Source organism: Trifolium pratense, linkage group LG2, assembly GCF_020283565.1.
Source record: "Trifolium pratense cultivar HEN17-A07 linkage group LG2, ARS_RC_1.1, whole genome shotgun sequence".
Classification (NCBI taxonomy): Eukaryota; Viridiplantae; Streptophyta; class Magnoliopsida; order Fabales; family Fabaceae; genus Trifolium; species Trifolium pratense.
The window spans coordinates 26,539,454-26,565,079 of record NC_060060.1 but is presented as its reverse complement, the minus strand read 5'-3'; the positions used below and the strand labels follow the sequence as shown (position 1 = coordinate 26,565,079).

Below are 25,626 nucleotides of genomic sequence, written 5' to 3'. Positions count from 1 at the left end.
CTCTTTCCATTCGTATTTCCGTGGTGCATCATCATATCCTCCAACATGGTCAGCTGCCAGATCGATATATGACTCATAATACGCTAGTTTGTCTATTTTGATTTGTCTAGCGTATTTGAAGCGATACATGGCTTCAATCGTATTTTTGATAGTTTGAAGAGTTGTTAAAGTGTTTTTCAAATCAACGCAGAACAACTCGTCGTTACCGTGACACTTGATTGAAAATGGATAAGAAGTCGCTAAATTGTTTTTAACAAACCGTTTTGAAGTACTCATTTTGTAGAAAACGATTTCAATTATTTTCTAACTCTCCCTATACGTATTTATAATACATAGAAATCAATAATATCCACATATATTGTCGGTGCAATATCGACCACGAATATCGACCACGAAAATATTGTCGGTGCAATATCGACCACGAAAATATTGTCGGTGCAATATCGACCACGAAAATATTGTCGGTGCAATATCGACCACAAAATATTGTCGGTGCAATATCGACCACAAAAACTTGTCGGTGCAATTTCGATCATTTTTCACATAATACCTACCTTTCTTCAATCCCCCCCATCAAGTCTCTTATACCCCCTATATTCTGTTTCGCAAAATTTAAATTTCTTTCGACTCGCAGAAACCGAAACATAAGTTTCGATTAATAAAGACCGAAATAACTGGAACATTTCGGTTGATAAAGATCGAATTATGCAGAAACAAGGCCAGGTTATGCAGAATCACTTGCAGAACCACCTCAAAATCGTCGAGGTCAAAACCTGTTTTTTCTTTCAATTCATTTCCAAAATTATATCAGGCTAAATACAATTTGTTACAACATTTCATAACCAAAGTTTCATAATCATATTTCATAACAATAATACCAAAGTTCAATATACAATAATACCACATTTCATAACCAAGGTTCATGAGTAAATTGCGCATACAAAGTTAATATGTTACAACGCATAATCGGCATGGTATACATCACAAAATAATGCGCTTAGCTACCCTTTCAAAAAATAGTGCGCTTAGCTACCATTTCAAAAAATAATGCGCTTAGCTAATTCAAAATGAAACTACTAAAATCTACTACAATTCCAACGGATCGTCTTTGCTACCCTTTCCAATCGTGACTAAGTCATCGCCTGCTCTTTCAATGGTCAACAGCTCACCAAACTTTTGCATTCTATCCAAAAACATGGGCTCCCATTCTGCAGCTTCTTCGGAACAAGAGTTTTTCCACTGATGAGCCGTTGGAGGTATCAGACATCCTACTTTCAACCGCACTAACACAAAGTGGTCAGCGAGCGCGCCGATGCAAATAATCTTGGAATCCAAGTCTGACGTGTCTGATGGAGGTTTGCCACGCAATGGGAAACAAGTTCTAGATGCTCCACACCTTTCCATATTTGATAGTTGAACAACAACCCTCTGAAAATGAGTAGCCACAACGTAACCCATATCCGGAAAAGTAAACCATTTGTCCTTGGTTGCAAAAGCATGTTTACTCCTTCTCGGTGGTGGGAAAAGTGCATCCGTGACATACTTGTAACGCTCAGTATCGAACAACTCCACATATGATTCCTTATGCAATCTCAGCTCCCTCTCCATGTTCAGTCTGATCAACTCAAAATCTTGTTGATTTCCTTTTTGGTGCAAAGCTACCACACGGTATCCACAATAACCGTCACCTTCAACGTCAATAATATCTTCGATAAATGGGTGTATGAACTTCGGCATATGGTTGATAAAAGGAATTTCAGGAGGTGCTGGAGGTGCTGGAGTCAAAGAACTGATGACGAGTTCTTTAGGCACCTCAGGCACTGTTTGTGAAGTCGACGGCTTTGACTTTGTTGGTTTCGACTGAGATGCCTGTGTAGCTGCAATATGATCATCAACATGCTCCCACCGAGACTTATCCCTGCTCGTGGATCTTGTGACACGAACTGATTTTTTCTTTCTAGCACCTTTTGTTTTGGCCTTTTGAAGCGGAGGTTTCACAGATGTGGTTTCTGGATATGCAATGAGACGAAGTTGATTCCTAATATCATTCTTCACGCTAACATCGGCTGTTTTTAATCGTTCCTACAAAGAAAGAAAAAAAATCAAACTCATTAAAATTAATTGTATACAAAGTGTAACATTATACACATAATGTAAAATTAAAATCATAATAAAAAAGTATATGAAATGTAACCATTATATTTATGAAGGTGTAATAACCTGAATTGCTTTCCACTCAGCCAAGCAATCATAATCGTCAGCCACGTCGCCCGGTGCCGGCTCATCTTCGAAACACAGTTTCTTCCATTGAGGGTGAATCTCATCAAGTCGGATAGGTTTGTTATTTTTGATCTTCTTCGCAATCAAGCATGCACATGGCAACCCGTATGTCCTTCTCATAACACAGCCACACTTTTTGCTATCCATACCACATTCTTCGACCCTGTTTGCTTCGTCATAAATGTGATCCATAGCCTTTCTTGAGATTTTATAAAACAAGAATGCGTAAAGAGGATCATCATCGTATCTGTGTTCCGCAACAGACATACTCCGACCGAATTCACCTTGTACTTCGGTGAACTGACTTATCAACATCTTATTTATCGCTTCCCATCCTTTCACCAAGTCACCGTTACCGTCCTTCAAGTAACCTTTCAACACACCATGACATGATTCAGCTCTATTCGTGGTGTGATTCCCCATGTGCATATGTTGGTCTACCCAAGCATTGACAACCCTTTCTTTATCAGTGTCTAGGACAGTCTCTTCAACATAACGCAAAAACTTTGGCCATCTCGCACAGAGCTCCCTAAACACCATAACATTGTCAGCATATTCTTTTTCCGTTGGCGACTCTAACACATCATTAAAAGCATCGGTGATTTGATCCCACACATCAGTCTGCTTCTCATTCTCTCCATTCTTGATTTTCACAATTTCCTTCATCTTAGAGCTCACGTTCTTTTTTACATGGAAACGACAAACCATTGCAGCCGATGTTGGAAATACCTCGGAAACTGCATTCATCAGAGCCAAATCCCTATCGGTGACAATCACCTTCGGTCTAACATCCTCATTCCTTAAGAGACTGACACACTGCTCTAGAGCCCAAGTGAAGTTGTCTTATCTTTCGTTGGTAAGCCAAGCAAATCCAACATTGAAAGATCTCCCAGTTGATGTGAATCCGACAATCTCAAATAACGGCATTTTGTATTTGTTTGTTTTGTATGTCGAATCCATCAAAAGCACAGTAGGAAAAGAATTGAACAAACTTATAGATTTAGGATGTGCAAAGAAAATGTCTTGAACATGTTCGGATCCGTCTGCAACAACCGTCCTATGTTTGAAAAAATACCCGGTCTCGACAAGTCTTTTGGAGAGGTGTTGCATTTCAGTCATTGATGCCCTCATTTTAAGTTTTAATCGATGACTTAAATTGTAGAGTTGCTTTGCCGTTGTCTTGTTGTTTGGATCCCTATCTTTCAATGTGGACATTATATTCTTAGGCGGAACCAGATTCCTTGACATTTCCTCCATACATTGCCTTTCTTCCGGTTTGAGACGACCGACAATGAGATGGCCTTCAACTGCCTTGTCCAACTCGTGGTTATGTTTGCCATTTACAACGGTCAAATGCCATGTTTTATCGGCATGACAATAACCACGGAGTCGAAATGGACAGCCGCATTTCCTCGTGCCGGTTTGATCAGATTTTAGCTTCTTATTTGTTGACACGTACCGGCCTCCCCGCTCGCAATCCAACCTGAAATATTGCTTCCTCTTATCGCTGCCGTTGTCGGATTTGCCAATTACAATTGCAAACTTTAGCTTTAAGGCAATCTCCCGAGCCCATCTAATCAACTCATCTCGGTCAGGGGTTGCCATTTCAATGTAAAAATGATCTGATGTATCAATCTCATATGCAACAGGTCTAGATGGAGGTTTATCAGGCGGAACCTCAACAATTCCCGGGGCACAGATACCTAGCACAAGCTCTCGTTTGCCCGCCATAACTACATAATATAAGAGGGATAAACACATAATTAGCCACATATAATACTTAATACATATAAAATTGGTAGCACATTCTATAATCCATAACAGCTAAGGCAATGCAAGCAAAACAGATAGACCTAAGGCAATGCAATGCAATGCAAGCAAAACAGACAGTCAAGGCAAGTAAAGACAGTGCAAAAATTAAAGTTCCAGTAATTTCGGTTGGTATCAACCGAACGAATCCTTCGGTTAGGCTTGGCAAGCAAACACGTTTAAACCAACACAAAACCAAAAGTTCCAGTCATTTCGATTCGTATTAACCGAAGGATTCCTTCGATTTCTATAAATCGAACGATTTTGTGTCAGAAACCTACCAACCTAGCATATATGACAGTTGAAAATAAAAGAAATTAAACGGAAGATTACCTTAATATTGTGCTTCAAATCGCCTTCCAACCCTTAGCAAACGTTCCAAACTTGATTTTAAGCAGCGATTTGAGTGAAAAACGGATTGGATTTTGGGATCTCTTTTGGTAGTGTGGGGATGAAGTATTGAAAGTGATGAAGAATGTGAGAGGTTGCTTTCTATATAAACATACTTCGATTCGTAAAACTCGAAGGACGAAGCGAGTGGTTTTTAAAAACCGAAGTTTTTATTTTTTCGATTCGTAAAACCCGAATTTGCTAACCAAAAAATTGGTCATTTTCGAAGGGCAAACTGGGATTTAAGGGGGGTATAAAAGAAACGAGGGGGGTGGGGAGAGAAAATATCTTCCTGTTGTGTGCTACCTCTATGGGCCTCATTGCACCACAGAGCTCAGCATGAAAAGAAGTAGCAAGACCCAAAGGTTCAGCAAAACAGAAGATCAACTCAGCCTCATGATTCCTAAAAACACCTCCACAAGAATCCAATCCTGGATTTCCTTTTGCAGCTCCATCAATGTTGCATTTGATCCAATTGACCAAAGGAGGTTGCCACAAAATTTATTTAATCTTAGGAACATTGGAATGATGAATAACTATATTGAAATGTTTCGAAACTGTAAAATCTCTAATAAAATTAGACACAGCTTTCTTAGAATTTTTACCAGCTAAAGCAGTGTTGGTAGTAATTAAAGTAATTAGAGAATTACAGCTGATGTGATTGTTTTGAAATCTAGTTTGATTCCTTGCAAACCAAATAGCATTGATCATATTAACTAAAGCTGCAGTGACTGTAATTTTACATTGAGGGGACCAATTCAAATCACAAAGCTTCCATAATTGATGACAAAATTAGCAAGTGTAGTAACTTATTATTGTTAGGTAATAAAATTTATAAAGTTCGTATTCGCAGGGATTGTTTCAATCTCGACAAAATAATTGTATCATATTTAGGACGTAAATAAAAGGGGGGTATGCTTGGCATATATTTGGTTATCAGACAATAAACTAAAGAGATGATTTTTAATAAAGATTAACAGATGATTAGAATGTTTGATTCATTTCCTCTTCATGATTTGGTAAATGCGGTCCTAGGCTACATTTTTACTCTTATTATCACGATGAATTAACTAAATAGTTCAGACCGGTGTTAATGACTAAGAACCCTTTTCCATAAAAATAATTCTCTAATGTCTTAGAAAGATTTATGCTCGTTAATTCTCCTTATCATAGTTCAATAATTTGATATTTCTAAAACGACTATTGACCAAACAATTGTTTCAGATTCAGGTTTCAAAAGTTATGGTTAGTTATGGTTAGTATTAACTAAATTGTATTTAGCTAGTTGCAATTTATATGCCTCAAAGGAACAAATCGCAAGACTAAGCCTGTGTTTGGTTTGGGGGAAATAAGGAAGAGAGAAATTGGGGAGAGAAAGTTTGAAAAGAAAGGTCCAATTTCCCTTGTTTGGTTTGAAGAGAGATAGGAAAGAGAGAAGAATAAAATGTGGGACCCACATGTATTTTGTTTCTCCGCAAAAGAGCGAAGAAAGAGGAGAGAAGTGGTCATTTTAACTAATTTGACGTTTTTGCCCGTCTTCTTTGCACAGTCAAAATTGCAGAGAAATTAAAAATGAAGCTTTTGATTGTTCATGGTTGCATCAAGAATATCCAGAACGATACAATTTATCACTCATCGTTAGTGGATCCATCTAAAACAAACATTATTTCTTATCAATTGCTGAAAATTTTACTTGAAGGTTCAAGCAATTATTTGCCCCAATTTAATTTTCCAAAACCGCACGGTGTCATATTTGAGAACGTCTGTGGAGGATAACTGGAAACATACATACATGATACATCAATTTATTGCAGGTTTCTTTACATTAATAATATAACTAAGCTAATTATTTGAATTAAATAATAATAATATTAACGAAAAAATTGCTAAAGTAAGCATATAAAACTCAATTGAATAATAGTAATTTGTAGTAAAGGTTATTTTTGTCATTTCAAAAATAAAGATATTTCTCTCTCTTCTTATTCTTTGATACCAAACAATACATAAAATCTACTCTATTTCTCACATATTTCTCTATTCTGACACTCTTTCATGCCACATAGTTTGCTCTTTACTAGACCAAAGTGAAATGTGAACTCTTGTTTTTTGGATGATATTTTTTATGTTACTTCGATGGATAATTCATGTAGTTTGATTGAAGTTTATGAATATTACATTATATTACGGTGATTTAGTATATTTTAGCTTTTAAATTAAGTTGAAGTGTTAAATTATTGATGCATTTTTAATATAATATAAGTGTATATATGTCAAGTAAATATATGCAAGTGTCCTGTATATAAATTTAATATTATTTTTAATTAGGTAAAATCGTCATCGACGAGTCAAGGGGAAAACTCGATTCTTACAACCTATTCACAAGTACTTCTGCACTTGACTAAGCTCGAAAGATGTTAAATTGGTAGGATGAAAACTATTCAAACATAAGTTTTAATGATTCACCACCACATTAAATATCATGTTAAACAGCAGAATTACTCAAACTTCAAGAAGCCAAAAACAAAATATACATGCAGTGTTGCAGCATGACTGCACGAGTTACTTAACTCTTAAGTTCACTGCCATAAATTACAGCCCAATTTGTCAAACAAAGGAGCAACAATTTAGTTCACCGCAAATTTTAACAATAATGAGGTAACTTATCCCCAAAATGTAGTTACACGAAATCTGCACCTCAGCTTAGGTGAAGAAACCATATTACCTTACGTCCTTGTTGTAACCCCAGGCTATAAAGCTATCTTGCGAACCAAATTCCTATATAAACACACAAAAAAACCCATTTAAAGGATGACTTATGAATTTATTTTAATGCAAAATCATTGAGAACATGGGAATACCAATTGACTTAGTCGTAACTCCGTAGATGGTGTGTCGAGCTCTAAATTTACAGGGTCAAGGACAAGATTTTGACAGTCTTCGATATCCTTCTTCAGATGCTCTGGTCCTAGCTGAGCATAAACAGAAAGACCAAGTTGGTTCTTATTTTCTTCATGTTCCCCATCCCTAGTGGGAGATTGGCTATGAAGTAAATCGTCGCACAAGGCTAATGCTTCAACCAGTTGCTGTGAATCCAACAGATTTTGTGATTCACTGTCCCACCATTTTTGGCCTTCTTCGGCATTATCTTCTGTCACTTCATTATGTTGAGTTTCTACCACTGATAGATCCTCTTTTGCATGCTCTTCACAATCAGCTTGTATTTCATCCAGACAATTCATCTGAATCTTCGGTAAAATATAATGCGGAAAACAAAATTGATCAGGAAATGCAAAGTACTAAGAGATAATTTCAAATTCAGTAATGCTAAGTCATCACAAGTAGCACTTCCAAAAGTAATCTTATAACAAATCCAAAGTTAAAAGTGTAGCCAAGTGGCTATGTTACATTCCGTGATTAATAAACAGAATGTGTGGAATGGTATAATTATTTTCGCAATGTGGCGCCAATTAGTATATTAGAATTTGGACTTTGGACCTAACTCAACCCCACAAAACAACTGGTAAGCTCCGGACTTTCAAATCCATAAATAAATATGCACAATTTAAGCCATATTTCTAGACGATATGAACCTAAAGTCCTAAACAACACTCCTCACACCAGAACAATGAAGATGCTAGAAGCAGACACGAAGATAGCTCAAATATGTTGCAATTAAGTCAGCTAGAGGTGGATCACAACATCACAACACAAAGTACTCATAGACCCCGTTGGATCTATGCGTAAATCTGACCCAATAGACCCTAATGGAACTATGTGTGGACAAGTAACTAAGTGGTAATTCATATCTTAAATCATGTCTAAAGGAAAAACTATTAAAATCTAAATACTTAGTCGTTTGGCTAATGATGTTACTTTTAAAAATATCGCCGGAACTAATCACATTAAAACAAGTATTTCTACCAAGTACATATGGATTACCTCTATTTCTACTACTAAGTACTCATTATCAGATATACATTCCGTGTGAATAATCAAAACACACTCTAAACACTTATGTTCACGGAAGAGTCATAATAGGAAAAAGATTTTGATATTCGATAACAAGAAAATATGGTTTAAGGTTTTACCTGAGGAATGGCAAGTGTTTCATATCCTAGATCAACATCTGAATACTGCCTTTCATTGTGAGGAGGCTCAGGAGTCACCGATTTGGGAGTAACCGGATCCACTTTTATGATTGTTTCTTCGGCGGCTTCAGTTATATCCTGTTCATCTATATCACCCAATTTGACATGCTGCTGCTGGTAAAACACTTTAGAGATAACAAATTCCCCGTCCTTTTCTTCCTCTTCCGTTCCTAAATGATATTGATGCATAACCCAATTCGTTTTCTCAGCTTTTCCTCCCCCCGCACTGCTCATATACAGAACCATAATCTTTTTACAGCCTTTTTGAGCCCCATTCAAGATTACTGGTTTAGTTCTTCCAGTTTTATGCCAGCGGACATCACCAAAATCCTGATCATGTATTTTTCGGCGCTTTCGTGTGCCAGTATTGTAAGCCTTAATTGCTCTGTGGAAAAAGTGGGTTGCATTTCCATCTTGCTTTACACCTAAAATTTCATCGAAGCTTATAAGATTGATTGAAAATTCATCATCAATTCAAATTTGAGTAAAGCACAAACAAACCACCAACCAGGTAAGTTTTGAGGATGAGTGTAACAAATTCCATCATCCACTTCAAGAGTAATAATAAACTCATCTACGAAAGGATGAGGTTGTAAATTTCCTACACCAACTTTTGCAAGCAAGTGCCAAATTATCTCCTGATCAGATGGATCAAATTTAACACCTTTTGGTAAGCCCGGCCACTCTTTAGCAAGCTTACAACATAAAAACAAAATTAAATGTCAATTTTTTTTATAACAATTAACTGCTATGCATACATAGGATATATAGATAAAAAAGAATGAAGTTTCAATATTTGTAACAGATGACAGGTCCAACAAATTGTGCAGATATTGTAGTTAGTAACTACAACCCACGAGTTCATGTTATAAGTATCTAATTTGGTCTACAAATACCAGCAGGCACAATATGCGAATGACAAACTATGAAAGAGGTTGCATCTGTAATAAATTCATGGGTTCCACTTCACCAGAAGTTTAGGAACATTATTATATAGGTTACTCAAAGGGTGTGAAACAGTGAAAGTACCAATATACCCATTGTTAAGAAGTCCCACATTGGTTGCGAGATGGCCTGAATATATGTTTATACGTGAGGGCAATCCTCACCTCACAAGCCAGATTTTTAGGGTTGAGTTAGACCCAACTCTCACTTCTAAGACCACAACAACTCAAAAATAATTTAAACAATTAGGCTTTTTGAGAAGTTTGCCCCAAAGTTGCAATAGCGGCCATCAAACCACTACGATACCTGGATTGCTCCACTTTTCAACCAATATTGCCTCTACTCTCAATGGCACTTTGCGGGCCTATAGCGTAGCAGTAGAGGGTGCGCCACCATGCTACAAGCCTACAACGCTATAGCAGTGTTATCTGTCAAGATAGCTTAACCACATTCCTGTCTATAGACAATGTGCGTTATTTATCTTGACAAACTCCCTAAATAACCCATTAACTATCAAGTACTAAACTAGAGACAAGGAAGGTTGAGAGTGAATATAATGTACAATATGAATTAAAATCATATAAATAAACCTAATATAAGATGCAACTTCCATCCGATAACAATGTATCTAAAATATAATCAGGAAAAGTAGCAATTTTCCTTTTGGAAAATACACATACATTACTATTATCAATAACATGCTGACAATTTGGGCAAGTCTTGGTAGGATTGCTTTTCCATGTAATACTTTTCGGATCACATGCTCCTGATGCACATTTTATTTTGGTTGCAATTCTACTTTTGTCAACCAACCATGATGGCCTGCATATACACAAGAGCAGGAAAATGTGAAAACTCCGTTATCATTCAGAATCCTAGTCAGCACACATAAAAATCCAAATGATCCCAAAAAAAAAAGTAATTAGAATGATAAAATGAACAAAGACATACGCATCAAAAAAGATATAATGATTATTATTAGCTGCAAGAGTAACAATAATATTAATTAAGAGAATCCTCTGGCCATACTAAATAGATGATTTAGAAACTGAACAAAAAAACCAATAATCCACACAATCAAAGAGCATTATCATCAAGAGAAAAAAAAAAGTTTATTACTTGGTAGGACAGTCTAAAAGCAATAACAGAACTGAACAAATGAACATTATCTCATAAACCAGCATTACTGTGTAAAGATAGGAAACATGTACAAAATAATGTTTCAAAAAAAACCCATTTTGGTCCCTCACAATTTTCTGCTGATGCAGTTCAGTCCTCACAAAAATAAAATCCAAATTAATTCTTGACATTTTCATGCCGAAGACAAATTAGTCCCCCGTTCGTTATAATGAAGACTAATTTGTCCCCGGTATGAAAATATCAGGAATTGAATTGGGTCGTCAGAAAATTGCGAGGGCTAAAATGGGTTTCACTCAAAAAATAAAAAATAAAATAAAAACAGAAAACACCTAAACTAACAACTTGCACAAAAACACAAACATTCAAACACATAACATGAAACATCGCAAAGACATACTAATCCAACTTAGAAATCTAACATGATCACAAAAAAGCTATCAATTTTCACAACATACTAGGTAACCTCAATATTGTAACAAAACAGTTTCATCTTGTACTATGATGTTTGAAATGGAAAATCAACTGAAAAACTGAGCATGATAATCAAATCAAAGATATTGTAAGTAAACGAAGGTTACATACCCAGCCATAGATGAACACAAATGAAGTCAAAAGATTCAAAAACCTATTTTTTAGGTTTTTGTTTCGTTCTGTCTGTCTTTCTCAGAAACCTGCTAAATAGTGCAAAGTAAGAAATAAACAAAGCACTTTTGTTTCTTTTTGAATTAACACAGAAAATATAATAATTTCATATTTTGTTTTCAAAAAATATAAGTATTGATTATAGTCGTTGTTGACTGACTTTTCTCGTAACTGGCAGGCCCAAGTTGTTTTTCCAATGCCAAGTGAAATTTCTTTTACACTCTTATAAATTGAGTAACGACGTGTATATAAAAATATGAAATCTAATAAAATACAATTTGCTATTTAAAGTAACTTATCATTTAATTAGTGAATCTTATAAACATCATTTTTTTTTCACTCATCTTTTTTTTATTATCATAAAAATATTTTGAATGAAACACTGTTAGGAAGTTAAAATGTGAACCCTTCCTTCACCCGAATGAAAATATTTTAAATAAAACATTATATGAATGAGTGATTAAATAATAAAAAAATATGTTTGAACTTATGTAATTTTAGAGTGTGTATGTGATTGGTCGATAATATTATTATCTTTTTTATAATATTATTAAAGTTGAGATGCTACGTGTCTATGAATGAATTATCCATAATTAACACACTTGTTTCAGTTTCAGTTTCAGTTTAGCTTGTATTCCAAATTGGAGCTTCCAATCGATGGGAGCAATTTCGAGCTTCTCCTTTCCGGTTCTCTTCGGAGTTTCCTTTTGTCGTTCAACTTCTCTTCGAACACAACCTCTTATGGCAGTTGCATCTTCTTCTCAGCAGGATGTTGCCGCAACTAAATTACTCACTTTTCTCGGCAAAGGTGGCTCTGGCAAAACAACCGCCGCTATCTTCGCCGCTCAGGTTCAGTTTTGCTCCCATATTTTCAACTTTTTTATAATATATATGTAATGCTAAATGTCCCTATAAACATAGCTCAATTTGTAGCACATTGTATGCAATATGGAGGACCGAATATCGAACTCTATTACATTTACAATAACTTATTTACCTTAAAAAAGACGAAATTCTAACAACTAGACACGTAGGTCAGTTATAGGAGGACATTGCAATATTGCATCTAGGTAAGATGCCCACGTTGCAGTCTTTAACCCGATATCATCTTAAAATTGAGTATTGGGCCTAACTCATCCTTACAAAATTGGCTTGTAAGGTGAGGATTGCCTCTTGCTTATAAACATTCATTCAGGCTATCTCACAACCGATGTGGGACTCTTAACATTTTGAACCCTGATACACTTATTTGTTCACCTTAAAAAAAGATGACATTCTAGTCAAGAGAGTAGATAATGATCGAGAAATGATATTTTGACATCAAAATGGTTAATGTAGGTAAAATATGTGGTTAACTTAACGCAGCTCGGTAGATGGAGCTGTAAGGATGATTTGGTGCTTGGGGTGGATGAGTTAGAAAGTTGAGTGAGTGGTTAACTTAACGCAGTTCGGTAGTTGGAGCTGTAACATTGGCTTTTTTATATATAAAAAAAAAAAAAAAAAAAACGCAGTTCGGTAGATGGCTGATTAATCTAAGAAGGTGTTGCAACTTGCAGCCGACTCGCTAACTATCCACCGAAACAGTTAACCACAATTGTGAACGTCATTAAACATGATTTTCAAATGTCAAATGTAAATTTGAATACAAATCACATGGTTAATGAATAGCGCGTAATTGAACACTTGGAAATCATGTGTATTTGAACATAACTTGGAACTCAGTTACCTCGAGGGATTAGTTTCTGCAGATGCACGTAGAGGATACATTGGTTTACCAATTATTATTTTTTTTAAAAAAAAAAACTGTATTAACTATTTCGTTTGTTGTCAAAATTTGATAAATTTGTGTTTAAAAATGGGTCGATTGGGCATGCTACAGCGTGAGAAATAGATTTGGAATGTAAAGCATGGTAAACCAACATAGCTTGGTATTTATTTTGTAAGTAATAAGATCAAGGTACATGCAACAGGGGATACCAATGTAAATGGGAGCAAGGAAGAGTTCTTCCTGTGCCATCTATGCTATTAACAAAGCTGATATTTCCCATTTCTTACAAAAACCATAGCACTTCATGTTCTTTTTTCATCGAGAATAACTTATGATTCTTTCTTTTGCCATAAATATATCCTGATAAATTTCATTTTCATTCAAGTTCAATAGTTATTAAATATTTGATCTTTTTTGTATTGTCCTTTCTGCCTAATATTTCAGCATTATGCAATGGCTGGATTGAACACATGTTTAGTGATACATAGCCAAGACATCACTGCCGACTATCTTCTCAATTGTAAAATTGGAACTTCCCATGTTGTATGCAGCAAGAACCTTTCAGCTGTTAGGTTGGAAACAACAAAAGTATGTGTTGCTTTTTCCATTTCCTCCCTGTATGTATCACCTTTTTCTACATTTTGATTTTGGTGTGTACAGACTTTGAGTGCTTCTCTAAGTGCAGATGCTTCTCGAACCTCTAAAACTTCTGAAGCAAGCAGATGCCCAGCTTAATATGACACAAGGAACACTTGGAGGGGTGGGTACGTGATATTGTTTCGATCAAGTTTTTAATCAAGGTTTCAAATTGTGGTTTCAGTCTTGGATGTGACTTGGTCTTCCTCTTTTATGTCATATAATAGATTGTTGGAGAAGAGCTTGGCATCCTTCCTGGAATGGACTCGATCTTTTTAGTACTTGCACTTGAGAGGCTTGTAGGATTTTTGGGGATAGCATCTTCAAAAAGTCAACAAGATAAATTTGACATCATAATATATGATGGTGTCAGCAGCGAGGAAACCTTACGAGTCATAGGTGGAAGCAGTAAAGCGAGGTTTTGGAATTGCTACTTTCTATCTGACAGACATGCACATCCTAGACATTTTCTTTGGTTTGATACTTTGATTTTGTAGATTGTATTTGAAATATATCCGCACGTTGGCTGAGAAAACTGATCTTGGGAGATTGGCTGCTCCTTCACTCCTGAGACTTGTGGATGAGGCCATGAAAATTAGTAGCAGCAAATCTTATTTCAATGGGAGGATGAGTTCAGAAACATGGGACACTTTGGATCAACTTCTAGAGGTAAGCGTATACACTAATTAATAATTACACTAGTAACTGTCAGAAAAAAACGATTACACTAGCAAAAAACCGATAAAGTTCTTTTTTATTATGTGTTGTCCAGAGAGGATCTTCCGCCTTCTCAAACCCGCAGAGATTTGGTTGCTTCCTTGTGATTGATCCTAACAATCCAACCTCCGTAAATTCTGCATTACGTTATTGGGGTTGTACAATTCAGGCTGGTGCTCAAGTTTCAGGTGCTTTTGGAATCTCCTCTCAGCAACCAAAACTAGAATCGTTCGAAAAAGCAAAGAAAGATCTATCTCCCTTGTCTTCTGCTTTCATCTCTAGTCCGTTAATGAATAGCCCAATAGATTGGAGCAGAGTTTTACTGGACACTGTGAATGAAGATGCTAGACATCTTCTTACTTCACTATCAAGCCAATCCAGTGATACGACATCATCAGTTAAATTTGATGTTGAAAGTAAATCGGTTACTCTCTTCATGCCAGGTTTTGACAAATCAGAGATTAAGCTATATCAAGTATGTAATATTCTCCTGCTCATAAGTTTTCTATTTGGTAACTTCCTTTATAACTATATTCTTCATGGTACTCCTTTTGACATATTTTATGAGAAATAAGATGGTTATTATCTTCTTGGCCATTAAAAGAAATGAAATATAACTAAGGTACTCATTGTTATGCGCACAGATTTTATTTTAAAAAATGGACAATGTCGATTATGAGAAGAGTATGTTTTATTCATAGAAGTTTTTGTCAACTTCCTAGTAGATTAGTTTTTTAATGATCCATCTTGGTTTTTTTTTTTTGGATTTTGCATTTTTTGGTTCAACTGTATAGGTTGAATTATGTTTTCGACACTTGTCAAGGGAGGTAGTTTTATTGTGATTCTCTTTGCATCATGTTACTGGCGAACTTTTGAGAATAATCAAGGTGTTTCTTTCTCTTTTGTTTCAAATAAATGCAGTATAGGGGAGGATCTGAGCTTTTGGTAGAAGCCGGAGACCAAAGACGTGTCATCCCTTTGCCTCCAAAAATTCAAGGAAAGGTTGGCGGAGCAAAATTCCAGGACAGAAGTCTTGTTATTACATTGCGATAACTCAAAATGTTCTCTTTTTTTTTCCTTCCCCTTTACACCTTTTATGCCTGAGCGTGAAAGATGCCTGCTGAGGATTATTAAATGTAACAGCCGAGGCAGTTTTCTCATTACACATTTCTACATGAATTGGACAATCAGTAATTTATGCAAAGGAAATGTGTCACTTTTTATTCTCTCCTTTAAAAATTTGCATCACATCTATATTTATAGGCTTTCATGATCGATCTGTCTGATAAAAAACTCATCTCATATAGATTTCTAAGAAATACTAATAAGATGCTAAACAAGGCTTTGTCTAACATGAAAGACCACACTAAGTGGTGCATTGTGCATAAGTACCATTTACCATTTAAGTTGGTGTATCCTCAACACTGAATTTTTTCCCCATTTTCCTCAACTCCATAGTTTTTCACAGAAAATTATTTTTTGCACCACCTTCAATCACCTGTTCACCACCAGTCAAATAACCCAAAACAAAGATCCGGAAAATCATACATGTGGCTGAGAGGACGGTGGTCCAACAACGAGGTGTTATGAAGTATAAAATAAATAGAGAGAGAGAGAGAGAGAGAGAGAGAGAGAGAGAGAGAGAGAGAGAGAGAGAGAGAGAGAGCTCGTGACAAAGAACAATAATTTGGTACAGTTTTTTTTGCGGGTGAGGTGGCTGGAAAATGGCCGGAAAGTCACTGGTTAAAAATTCAAACTTCATTCATAAAATAAATTGGTGGGTTTCATAGATGAGATGGAGAGGTTTGTTTTCAAGATCCGGTGTCGTGGTGGCCGGAAATGGTCTTTGAAGTGGTGGAGCTCCAATGATAGTTTGATGATCTGTTTAGTGCAAGAGATAGAGCTTGATGAGGGGATAAAATGATGGTAGTGACACGTCCATTGGAGGTCGGATGGTGGCAGGGAGTGGCCAGAAAGTTTGCTAAGATTAACTTTACAGGATGGGGATGGTTGTGGGTGGCAACAATGGAGGAATGTTTCACTGTTATGGGCGGTGGTGGGTGGCACTATGACACTGAGCCGGAAGATGTGAGCTGGAAACATAGAGGGAAAGACAGAAAAATAAATTAGGTGTGAGGACCACCATATTAATATTCTAGGGATCATCTTAATCAACTATCAAAATTGGTGTTGCACCTTGAAATATATGGTAAAGGTCTTGCATGATAGAATTGGCCGCTAAACAATATACAGCTGAAAGAGCAACATATACATAAGCAGAATGAATGAGTATGTATAGACTATGCATACAATATAATCGGTGGATCATTGTATAACATGAGTATGTATAGACTATGCAAATTGCAGCAGAATGAATTATACAGCTGAAAGGGCAACATATACATAAGCAGATGCTAAGGGAGGGAAAAAAATCTTGCGATGGGTATTCTATGTTTCTGGTTGTTTACTATCTTCTTCAGCAACTTGAGGGGCTTGGATGCGGCTCCGTAAATCTTCAAAAGCCTTCATGCTCTCTGCATCAAAGCCTCCTGCAAACTGAAAACAGAAGAGTTTCGCACCACCGTTAGAGTATTATTCGATATGTAGTATAATTTTTTATGAACATCGTATTTCAAAAAGTGGCCTAAGTTATGAACCTGATGGACTCGAAAAGCAAAACGAACGCCTTGCAGAATCAAGAATTCTCTAGCTGGTTCCTTCTCAGGTCCAGATAATTCATCAAGTTCAGATGCAACACGTTTCATATACTTCCTTGCCAATTGTACAGAAGAAAGCTTTATCTGCAATAGGAGAGAACCAGCATGTTAATATAAGTTACTTCACTGGTGGAAATGCATGCAAGGTTTTAATATATGCAACTCTCAATCCAATTCATGCACTATGTGACTGAGAATTGAGAAGGGTATGTTCACCTTGTGATATACATATAACTCAAGGATCTGTGGAGGCACCAAATATATAATATACTGTATATACTGCAGCAGCTAATGTATAATGAATAGTATTTTTTTTTATTTTTTTTGGTCTAGTAGCCTAGTGGCTAGAATTTCACTATTTAGTATTGTTTCTAGCTATAGATATAAATAAAATAAATACAAAGCTTTCTTCATATTTTAGAACTTCTATTATTATTTTTATGGGAACAAGCAAACAGATGATGTCGGTGTCCATCTGCAAGCTAGTACATATAACATTGACAGAGATCAAAATCTCCCTAGATTAGATTTGTCTCCAATATCAAGTTTTCCCTCCACTTATGGTTATAGCATATGGAAAATTTTAACCAATGGTATTTCTATTGGTTTAGATGCATATATATATATATATATACCTTGCCTACAACTCCTGAATCTTGTAGCCAGTTTATTGGTATTCCGAATTCCTTGTACCGTGAAATAGCCATATCTCTTGTTCTTAACAGTGCATATACGCTTTGCTCCACTCTGCAAAATAAACAAATATAATACACTCATGTTCAACATTTTTGTGGCTCTAAATTCTGCATCTAAACCCTTAAACTAGACATGACTTGTGAGAAAATGATTTGAATAGCTGGCTAAAGTCTTAAAGGATAATTTTGTCTCAACATTAACAAGCCATCCATTTTTCTTGGTAATCAAATTTATAGATATATGGTAGGAAGGGAAAGAGGTATGCATACTTTTCAAGCAATGAATACATTTTCTTGAGAGCAGCATCACATGAGAGTTTAGGATCATCGACGAAGGTAGATACTCGCTTCTCCAATTTCATCAGATCCTGATATTCAAAAGCTGCCTCCCTTAGCGCATCTGCTTTCCCTTCAGGCCAATCAAAGTGCTTTAGGACAGCTCGTTCATCAACCTTGCATTGCATAAGGAATCAAATAAGATGGACATAATGGTTTAAATTTTGACGAGAAGCAACAAGGTACCAACTTCTATGCCTTCTCATTTATTTATGAAATAATTTTTGTGACATGAATTATCTCAGATGATGAGAAATGAATGAGACCTAAAGGCATATACATACCAGAAAGGAAAGCTCTTCATCTAGCCAGTTCACAAAGGCAACCAGGTCATTGATATCTGAGAAGGAGGATGCTCTAACTTCAGTTGCCAAGGATGTGACAAAATCACCTTGTGTTTCGACATCAGCTTTTACCTATATACATGTATACATGTTTCACAAATGAGAAATGAATACTTTTTAAAAATAAAAAAGTGATATGACTTAAGAAGTACCGAAATGAGAAAAGTCATAAAATAGATTGGAAATTTTAACATACAGCTAAGAGGAATGTTGATCTATTCTCAATTTCCCCAATCATGTTGCTCCTGGCATCAGAGGTGTTACCACCCGTTGAAGAAATTAATAATGTAGTATCCTTCTTTGCCTCCCGTTTCATCAACGATTGATAAAACTCAACCAACTGTGGAGCTCGGTGAACTTTGTCATCATCCATTGCCCCTCTTGTTAGGCCTCCTGGGGGAGGAGGTGGAGGAGGCGGTCCACCAGGGGGACGAGGAGGAGGAGGCGGTCCACCTGGGGGGCGAGGAGGAGGAGGAATTGATGGAGCAGACGGTATTCCATTTGCAGGATTTGAATTTGTGCTAACGGAACCACCACCAGAGGGTTTAGGAGGTGGCCTAGGCACCCGAGTAGGCCTTTTTTCAATTTCAATAAGCTTCATCTTGCTAACGTTTTGATTTTCAACATTCTTCCCATCCTCAGATTGATCACTTGGACTAATAGGAACAATTGGCTTTTCCTTTATTTGAGAAAGTTTAGGTGGCAAAGATATATTAGGTCTGTCTCTTTCAGTCTTGGTCATATTTAAATTTGAACTATTACCAAACTTTTGCGCTCTTGCTTTCTCTGCCTTCTCTTTTAGATCGCTCTCCCTAGCCATGGCCAATTTATGGCGATCTTTATACGCAGGGTACTTTTCATCCACAGACGCATCAACTGATGACTTGGACATCAAATGGAATGAAGTAGCAACAGAATTTAGTGAGTCACTAGATGGAACTCTTCTTAGTTCGGCACTAGAAGTTTCAGGAGAATAAGTAGATTCTTGATCCCCATGACCAAAGGTGGTGATGGCTACACTATCACTAGCATTCCTTATCATCAAGCTTTCGAGTGGACCTCTAGATTTAAAACTCGTACTCATCCTTTTTGGAGAACCTCCTGAAAATGATCTTGATGGTGATGAAAGAACACTAGAATCATCTTTGGTTTTACCCCATTTCTTCAATTTTTGGATTAGGCTAGTTTTCTTGCTAACACTGCTATATTTGCTAGTAAAGCTATCAATAGAAGCATTATCGAAATCTTCACTTCCCGGTGAAGAAGGATGGGAGAAGTTGCTCTCGAGATCTGTGTCCCCTTGACCTCGTTCCGATCCAGCGTATTCTAACATCAGCTGCTTTGCCCTCGCTTGAGATTTCGGGCTAAGGTTCTTGCTGAGGTCGCGTGCCGATAATTTTCCTGAGGGTGGCTGTTGATTCTTTAACTCATACCTCAAACAAGCATTGACCCAACGAAGGTATACGAGCTCTTCAACTTCACTAAACCTATTCATTTGAAGTCCTTCCACTTGCTTTGACAGATCTTCGTTTGCGTGTCTCAGGTTACTGACCTCCTCTTTTGCTTTCGCAACCATTTCACTCTGCAGTCAAAGACAAAGCTTCTTCAAAATAAATTACACTCGTCTCATGCACAGGTACACATCTATAACATAACATTGATCACCACTACTCTCAACAGAGTATACAAACTTGATATCATTTTGTGAAACAGAATTTCTACCAAGACAAATAGATTTACGAAAGGAAGTTTCTAAATTGTCATATGCTCTGTTAGTAAACTTTGATCAACATAATAAATAAGCATTAGAAAATGACTATACAGGCAATAACCTGAAACACTAAAGACACTTTTGTAGGTTAATGCTAATTTTTTCACTGATATTTGATATTCAATGAAGTTGTTCGGTGCTTTAAACTACCATTTTCAAGTGATGCAAAACTTCAAAAGACTATGCTGTTTCAATTATGAGAAATTCTCGTGAATTGGTTTCAACTCAATGATGAAGTAAAGAAGTCTAGTTGAAGAGTCTGACCTCTGTCATATTGGAGAGCTCTGCTACTTTAGATTCAGCAGCATTGAGTTTAACAGTTAGCTCTCGCTTCTCGAATTGAAGTTCTTTATTTTTCCTCTTAAGCTCCACAACAGTAACCTCTAAGTCATTCACAGCTTTCAATTTCTTTTCAATATCAGCATCATTTCTTGCAGCCGTTTCTTCTTTCACTTGTAGACCAGAAACTTGTTGTTTAAGCAACAAAAGTTGACCTTTTGTTTGGTTAGCCTCAAGCTGCATCTGTCTTTGTAGCTCCCTTATCTTGTTTCTAGCCACCTCGAGTTCTTTCTTTGCGGAAGATACTTGTGTGAGTTCTTCTTGAAGCTTCTTCCTCTCCGCCTGTAACGAATTAATCGTAATATTAAGCATGTCTATTTCTACCGTCTTAATTTTCAGCTGCCTTTGTAACTCAACAATGTCTGATTCCTGCTCCTTCAAACCATAGTACTCAAGCAATTCTCCTTCAAGTTTCACTTCCCTTTCCTCCAATTCCTTCACTAGCTGCCGCAATCGCTCTAATTCGCTGTCATTGTATGCCATCTCAATTTCATAAACTTTCTCTTTCTCATCCTTATTATTATCATCATCACTAAATGATAACTCAATCTCTCCAGATAAAAGGTCTTCAAATTCTGGCAGAATATCATCTTCAAAATCATTAGCTCGATTAATTATGCTGTTAATTAACTTAACCTCCTCTTTCTCCTCTTCTTCCTCCTTAATTAACTTAACCTCCTCTTTCTCCTCTTCTTCCTCCATCTGCAAAACATCAAACAACTTTCCATTAACTAATCGATATTAAACACAAAAGTTTCCCAAACATAAAAAGAGATTAAAATTCGATAACATTCAGTTTGATCAACTCACATCATTCCTTTCGAGAGAATCATCTGCAAGACTAGTGACCTGCTCTTGTTCTTTGTCCTCATCTTGATGCTTTTTAGACCTTTCTTCACCATGTTCTAAGCCAAAATGTAGACGAAGTTGTTTAGTTCAAAGGATTAACCTTCAGAATCATCATATATTCAAGATAATTACACATGAATGAAAAGCAGACACACAACAAGCTGCGCTGCTGACTCTTTCTGGATGACAAAACCCAACCTCATAAAAACTACATCTTAAGCTGCGCTGCTAACCACTTTCTGGTTGGCAAAATCCAACCTCCGAAAAAACTACATCTTAAGCTGCGCTGCTAACCCTTTCTGAATGGCAAAACCCAGCCTCCTAAAAACTACATCTATTGTAACTATTTTTTTGTAGGAAAATGAAATGAATAAATATAAAAAAATAAAAAGACTATTTTTTTTTTTTTGACAGACTATTGAATACACAGAACAAGTACCTGATTTTGATTTTGAGCTTCCAACATTCAGCTGCTTAACTGTAAAAGCTGCTAATGAAGCAGCAACTATGAGTCCTAACCTGACTATCATGAAGCTTTTGGCAATAGAAATGTCTTAATTTAGCATTCCTTCAAACATGCAAACAACCCATTTGAAGAACAACCCTCAAGTCCTCAACCCATTTCCCATCAACAACAGTGAAGCCAAGGTGACTCAGAATTCATCTAGGAGAAGAAAAAAACATGAACAGAAAAAACTAAGCAAAACCCATGTTAGGAAACTTCGTTTATATGCATAAATAATAATAATAGTATGTGGTATTTTGTACACAAAATTGGCTTTATCATAATCTTATCAGCATATGAAATGAAACATTCTGTGAGAAACAGCAGCCACCAATAACTAGAGGCCAAAAAAATTGCTGAAAGATATATTTACAGTTAAAACCAGCCAGGGGAACAAGATTGATAACGACAACATGTTACAGTAAAATTGGAACAAAACAAATTCTTGTGCCTCTGCGGCTTTGTTTTTTCATTGCTTATTATAACAAAGTACGACAAGTGTTCCATGGATAATATAAACATAAATTAATATATAGAATATATATTTAAATTATTAGATTAATGATATTTTACGTAGGGCTGTCAAAATGGGTCGGGCTACCGGGCCGGCCCATTAGGCCTATATATTTTTATGGTCCGGGCTTCATGAATAGTGGGCCGGGCCTTATCGGGTCATGTCTTATCGGACCAGGCTTTTTCATGGGCCGTCATGGGCCGGCCCACGGGCTTTTGGACCGGACCCTTAAAAAATTTTAAAAAAAATGTTAAAAAAAAACAAACTGAAATTTTGATTTTGAAACAAAAAGATATTTTTTTTTAAGAAGAAACAAAAAAAAGATATTTTGACCCCTTAAGTTTGTTATTAGTAGGATAATTATCTTTTAAATTTAAAATAAGTTAGTTTTTATCTTTTTTAAATTTATTTTTCTATTGTAAGCTTATTTAAAGGCAAACTTATTTAGAGTCAATTCAAGTTATAGTTTATCATAAAATTTTGACTAAACTCAAACGAATCCTCCATTATTTTTTTGAACTAGTCTAATCCTCCATTGTTCCAGCAAGCTCATCTTTAGCTAGTTCATCAAGAAACACTCATTTTTTTTAAAAAATTCTGCTTTTGTCAAAAAAAAAAATGCTAAAAAATAAAATAAAATTAATGGGCCGGCCCATCGGGCCATGTAGGCTTTTGTTTATCGGGCCGGACATAACGGGCCGGGCCATAATGTTAACGGACCGGGCCGGGCCAGACCCTTTAAATGTTCGGGCCCCCGAGCCGGGCCGGCCCAGACCAGGCCGGCCCATTTGACAGCTCTAAATTTTTACGTGACATGTTTTGATTTTTTGGACAAAGACTATAGTATATTATATATTTTTAATGGTGTTTGCGTGATTACATGGGACGTTTCGTGTTTCGTGATGGCAGAGACTACATGGTTGGAAGGGAACTGTTCTATCTTAGAAGGTGAAGCTACAGCACTAATCCAAGCATTGGAAGTATTGAGACAAAAGGGTATATCTAATGTTATTTTTGAAACGGACTCTAAAAACGTCGTGGATGCGGTTCATCACTTACATGGTGGTAGTTCTGAGTTTAGTCTTTTTATTTGCCATATTAATAATATCTTGCAATGTAATCCAAACTTTATGGTTAAGTTTATCAAGCGGCAAGCGAACATGGTTGCCCATACACTTGCTAGGGCGGCCATTTCTTGGCCTCGTCGCTATCAATTTGAGACATTACCTATTTGTATTGCTCCTTTATTGAATAATGAAATGTTATAAGTTATTGTTCGTCAAAAAAAAAGGGGACGAAAATTAATTTCTTTCATTTAATGTGGCAGTTGTAAGCTATTTTTTCTCTCCTAATTAATTGTCGGCATTTTTCTAAGCAAACAATCTCACAACCTATTTGAACCAAGTCCAAATCATACCACAACAAAGTATCAGCGTGAGTATTAGGTGTAATCTATGATACCTGTAAGTTGAATAAGGTATTAGTTAGTATAACTCTAATTTTTTGTATATGGTGAAATTGTTGGGTTCGAATTCTCTTGTTATATGGAGAAAAGTTCAAGTTTGTTAGTCTATTATGTTTCATTTATATAAGTAGAGAGAGTGGTTATACTAGAGTTATTATGAGAGTGAATTGTGTGATAAAGAACAATCAACAAAGAGAGAAAAGAAGAGAGAAACCAATTCCCGTTTTTGACACAACAGTCTCACTAAAATTTTGAATCCCGATTCGACCAACAAAGATAGAAAAAAAGAGAGAAACCAATTTCCATTTTTGACACAGCAGTCCCACTAAAACGTCAATTCCTGATTTGTTAACAGTTGAATTTGACCGAAAGTTGGAGGGCATGTTTGCAGTTAGTGGCTACCTTTTCACCGTTCCGATCGTCAAAACAAGGCATGAGTAGGGAGAAATTTAGTTTGCACTGCATCAGATTTTTGGGGATTTTTTCAACTTCATGTGCTTATACATGTAAGCTAGTTTGCTTTATTGTTTGATTGGTTGTTAGCACTTGTTTATGCCTCACTTGGAGACTCTTTTGTATCTTACTATTTGACTAAAACATGAATTACTGTTTAGTGTTAAATATACTTGGAATAGAATTTTTATTATTATTTTTTTGGTACATTGAATAAAATTACTTCTAATATAGAGCATTCTGAAGACCAATAATATTTCACATCATTTATTTAACCTTAATTTGTTTGTACAATCAATATAAAAATATATGGAAGCGTCCAAAATCCTAATCCTAAATCCTAAATATACTAATACGTGATTTATTCATTGATTTGTCTCAGGACAAACTCAATTTATCTGATTAATAGAAGTTTCCTGGACAAATGTGTCCCACTTAATGGCATGATATTGATTAGTATAGATGGGGAAAATGGGAAAGCTAGCATAATTAGATGAATGACATGAATATGATTAAAGCAAAGCCTAAAGTTTACTTGGTGGACTATTTGAATCCTGGTTATTCGTTACTCTTTTTGGCATTGCTTGCTCTATAATAACTTTTTGTCATGGAAATTGGATATTGGTGGTGGCCGCTGGGTAATTGTGTCCCCTAATGGATTTTGATTTTTGAGGTTAAAAGTCTTTTTATGTCTAGATATGATTTGAGGGCGAGTCCTACCAAGTACCAACCATGCATCATCTAAGTTCTACTATGGATCATGGTTTAAAATTATTTAGAAATTTTACGACTATCGATAATATTTTTTAATGTTAAATGGTGTTTATTCTTTGTAATGTTAGAGAATTTTGGCTTATTTTCTATAATAGTTTTTTTAATTACCCTCATGTAATGTCAAAATTTTGTCATTTAAACCTTTCACTAAATATGTTAGCTTAATCTGGTCTTTTTGCCTCCCTATAATGTTAACGAAATTTTGATTTAATCCTCTTACTAAGCATGTCACGTCATCATTAATGAGACATCTTAAGCTAGCATATTTCATGAAGAGCTAAAATGATGGAATCTTGACATTGAGTAATCGAAAAAACATATATTATAGAGGGTAAACCAAAAATCACTAAAATTATTGGAGTAAACACTATTTTACCTTATTTTTAAAT

At 36.0% G+C, this 25,626-nt stretch overlaps 5 protein-coding genes across 6 annotated transcripts; 1 reads left to right on the top strand and 4 right to left on the bottom strand.

Annotated features, from left to right (window-relative positions):
• Positions 1-1,086: 1,086 nt before the first annotated feature.
• LOC123904471 (PKS-NRPS hybrid synthetase cheA-like) lies at positions 1,087-3,117 on the bottom strand. Its single transcript, XM_045954134.1, has 2 exons — positions 2,221-3,117; positions 1,087-2,082 (listed from the first exon to the last, which is right to left on the bottom strand). The coding sequence occupies exons 1-2, from the start codon at positions 3,025-3,027 to the stop codon at positions 1,087-1,089; spliced, it is 1,803 nt and encodes a 600-aa protein (XP_045810090.1). The 5' UTR covers positions 3,028-3,117.
• Positions 3,118-3,123: 6 nt separating this feature from the next.
• LOC123904470 (protein FAR1-RELATED SEQUENCE 5-like) lies at positions 3,124-3,885 on the bottom strand. Its single transcript, XM_045954133.1, has one exon. It carries the CDS (start codon positions 3,883-3,885, stop codon positions 3,124-3,126), a length of 762 nt encoding a protein of 253 aa, XP_045810089.1.
• Positions 3,886-6,914: 3,029 nt separating this feature from the next.
• LOC123911645 (SUPPRESSOR OF GAMMA RESPONSE 1) lies at positions 6,915-11,579 on the bottom strand. Of its 2 annotated transcripts, none has more exons than XM_045963110.1 (6): positions 11,295-11,579; positions 10,253-10,394; positions 9,136-9,322; positions 8,568-9,052; positions 7,338-7,724; positions 6,915-7,254 (listed from the first exon to the last, which is right to left on the bottom strand). In XM_045963110.1, exons 1-6 carry the CDS (start codon positions 11,300-11,302, stop codon positions 7,198-7,200), a joined length of 1,266 nt encoding a protein of 421 aa, XP_045819066.1. In that variant the 5' UTR covers positions 11,303-11,579; the 3' UTR covers positions 6,915-7,197. The 2 variants fall into 2 exon arrangements, with proteins under 2 accessions (XP_045819066.1, XP_045819067.1); XM_045963111.1 differs by having other exon boundaries at positions 7,338-7,718; positions 11,295-11,573.
• A 355-nt stretch (positions 11,580-11,934) lies between these two features.
• On the top strand, positions 11,935-15,705 carry LOC123911644 (uncharacterized protein At1g26090, chloroplastic). Its single transcript, XM_045963109.1, has 7 exons — positions 11,935-12,203; positions 13,567-13,710; positions 13,808-13,882; positions 13,986-14,176; positions 14,256-14,427; positions 14,531-14,950; positions 15,397-15,705. The coding sequence occupies exons 1-7, from the start codon at positions 12,012-12,014 to the stop codon at positions 15,526-15,528; spliced, it is 1,326 nt and encodes a 441-aa protein (XP_045819065.1). The 5' UTR covers positions 11,935-12,011; the 3' UTR covers positions 15,529-15,705.
• Positions 15,706-16,748: 1,043 nt separating this feature from the next.
• On the bottom strand, positions 16,749-22,547 carry LOC123911643 (protein CHUP1, chloroplastic). Its single transcript, XM_045963108.1, has 9 exons — positions 21,966-22,547; positions 21,488-21,582; positions 20,603-21,379; positions 18,764-20,149; positions 18,508-18,639; positions 18,158-18,339; positions 17,828-17,939; positions 17,133-17,276; positions 16,749-17,031 (listed from the first exon to the last, which is right to left on the bottom strand). The coding sequence occupies exons 1-9, from the start codon at positions 22,054-22,056 to the stop codon at positions 16,924-16,926; spliced, it is 3,027 nt and encodes a 1,008-aa protein (XP_045819064.1). The 5' UTR covers positions 22,057-22,547; the 3' UTR covers positions 16,749-16,923.
• Positions 22,548-25,626: the final 3,079 nt, after the last annotated feature.

Bases quoted from the DNA above. Each gene is read 5' to 3' on its own strand.
- LOC123904470 (XM_045954133.1), bottom strand. From the start codon at position 3,885: ATGGCAACCCCTGACCGAGATGAGTTGATTAGATGGGCTCGGGAGATT.
- LOC123911645 (XM_045963110.1), bottom strand. The intron at 9,323-10,252 runs GTATGTGTATTT...TTATGTTGTAAG, and splicing joins ATGTTATTGATAATAGTAAT to CTTGCTAAAGAGTGGCCGGG. The intron at 9,053-9,135 runs GTTGGTGGTTTG...ATGAAATTTTAG, and splicing joins TCATCCTCAAAACTTACCTG to GTGTAAAGCAAGATGGAAAT.
- LOC123911644 (XM_045963109.1), top strand. From the start codon at position 12,012: ATGGGAGCAATTTCGAGCTTCTCCTTTCCGGTTCTCTTCGGAGTTTCC. The intron at 13,883-13,985 runs GTGGGTACGTGA...GTCATATAATAG, and splicing joins CACAAGGAACACTTGGAGGG to ATTGTTGGAGAAGAGCTTGG. The intron at 14,951-15,396 runs GTATGTAATATT...AAATAAATGCAG, and splicing joins CAGAGATTAAGCTATATCAA to TATAGGGGAGGATCTGAGCT.
- LOC123904471 (XM_045954134.1), bottom strand. From the start codon at position 3,027: ATGAATGCAGTTTCCGAGGTATTTCCAACATCGGCTGCAATGGTTTGT. The intron at 2,083-2,220 runs GTTATTACACCT...CTTTCTTTGTAG, and splicing joins CTGAGTGGAAAGCAATTCAG to GAACGATTAAAAACAGCCGA.
- LOC123911643 (XM_045963108.1), bottom strand. From the start codon at position 22,056: ATGATAGTCAGGTTAGGACTCATAGTTGCTGCTTCATTAGCAGCTTTT. The intron at 21,380-21,487 runs GTGAGTTGATCA...GATGTTTTGCAG, and splicing joins ATTCTCTCGAAAGGAATGAT to ATGGAGGAAGAAGAGGAGAA. The intron at 20,150-20,602 runs GTCAGACTCTTC...CTTTGACTGCAG, and splicing joins AGCTCTCCAATATGACAGAG to AGTGAAATGGTTGCGAAAGC.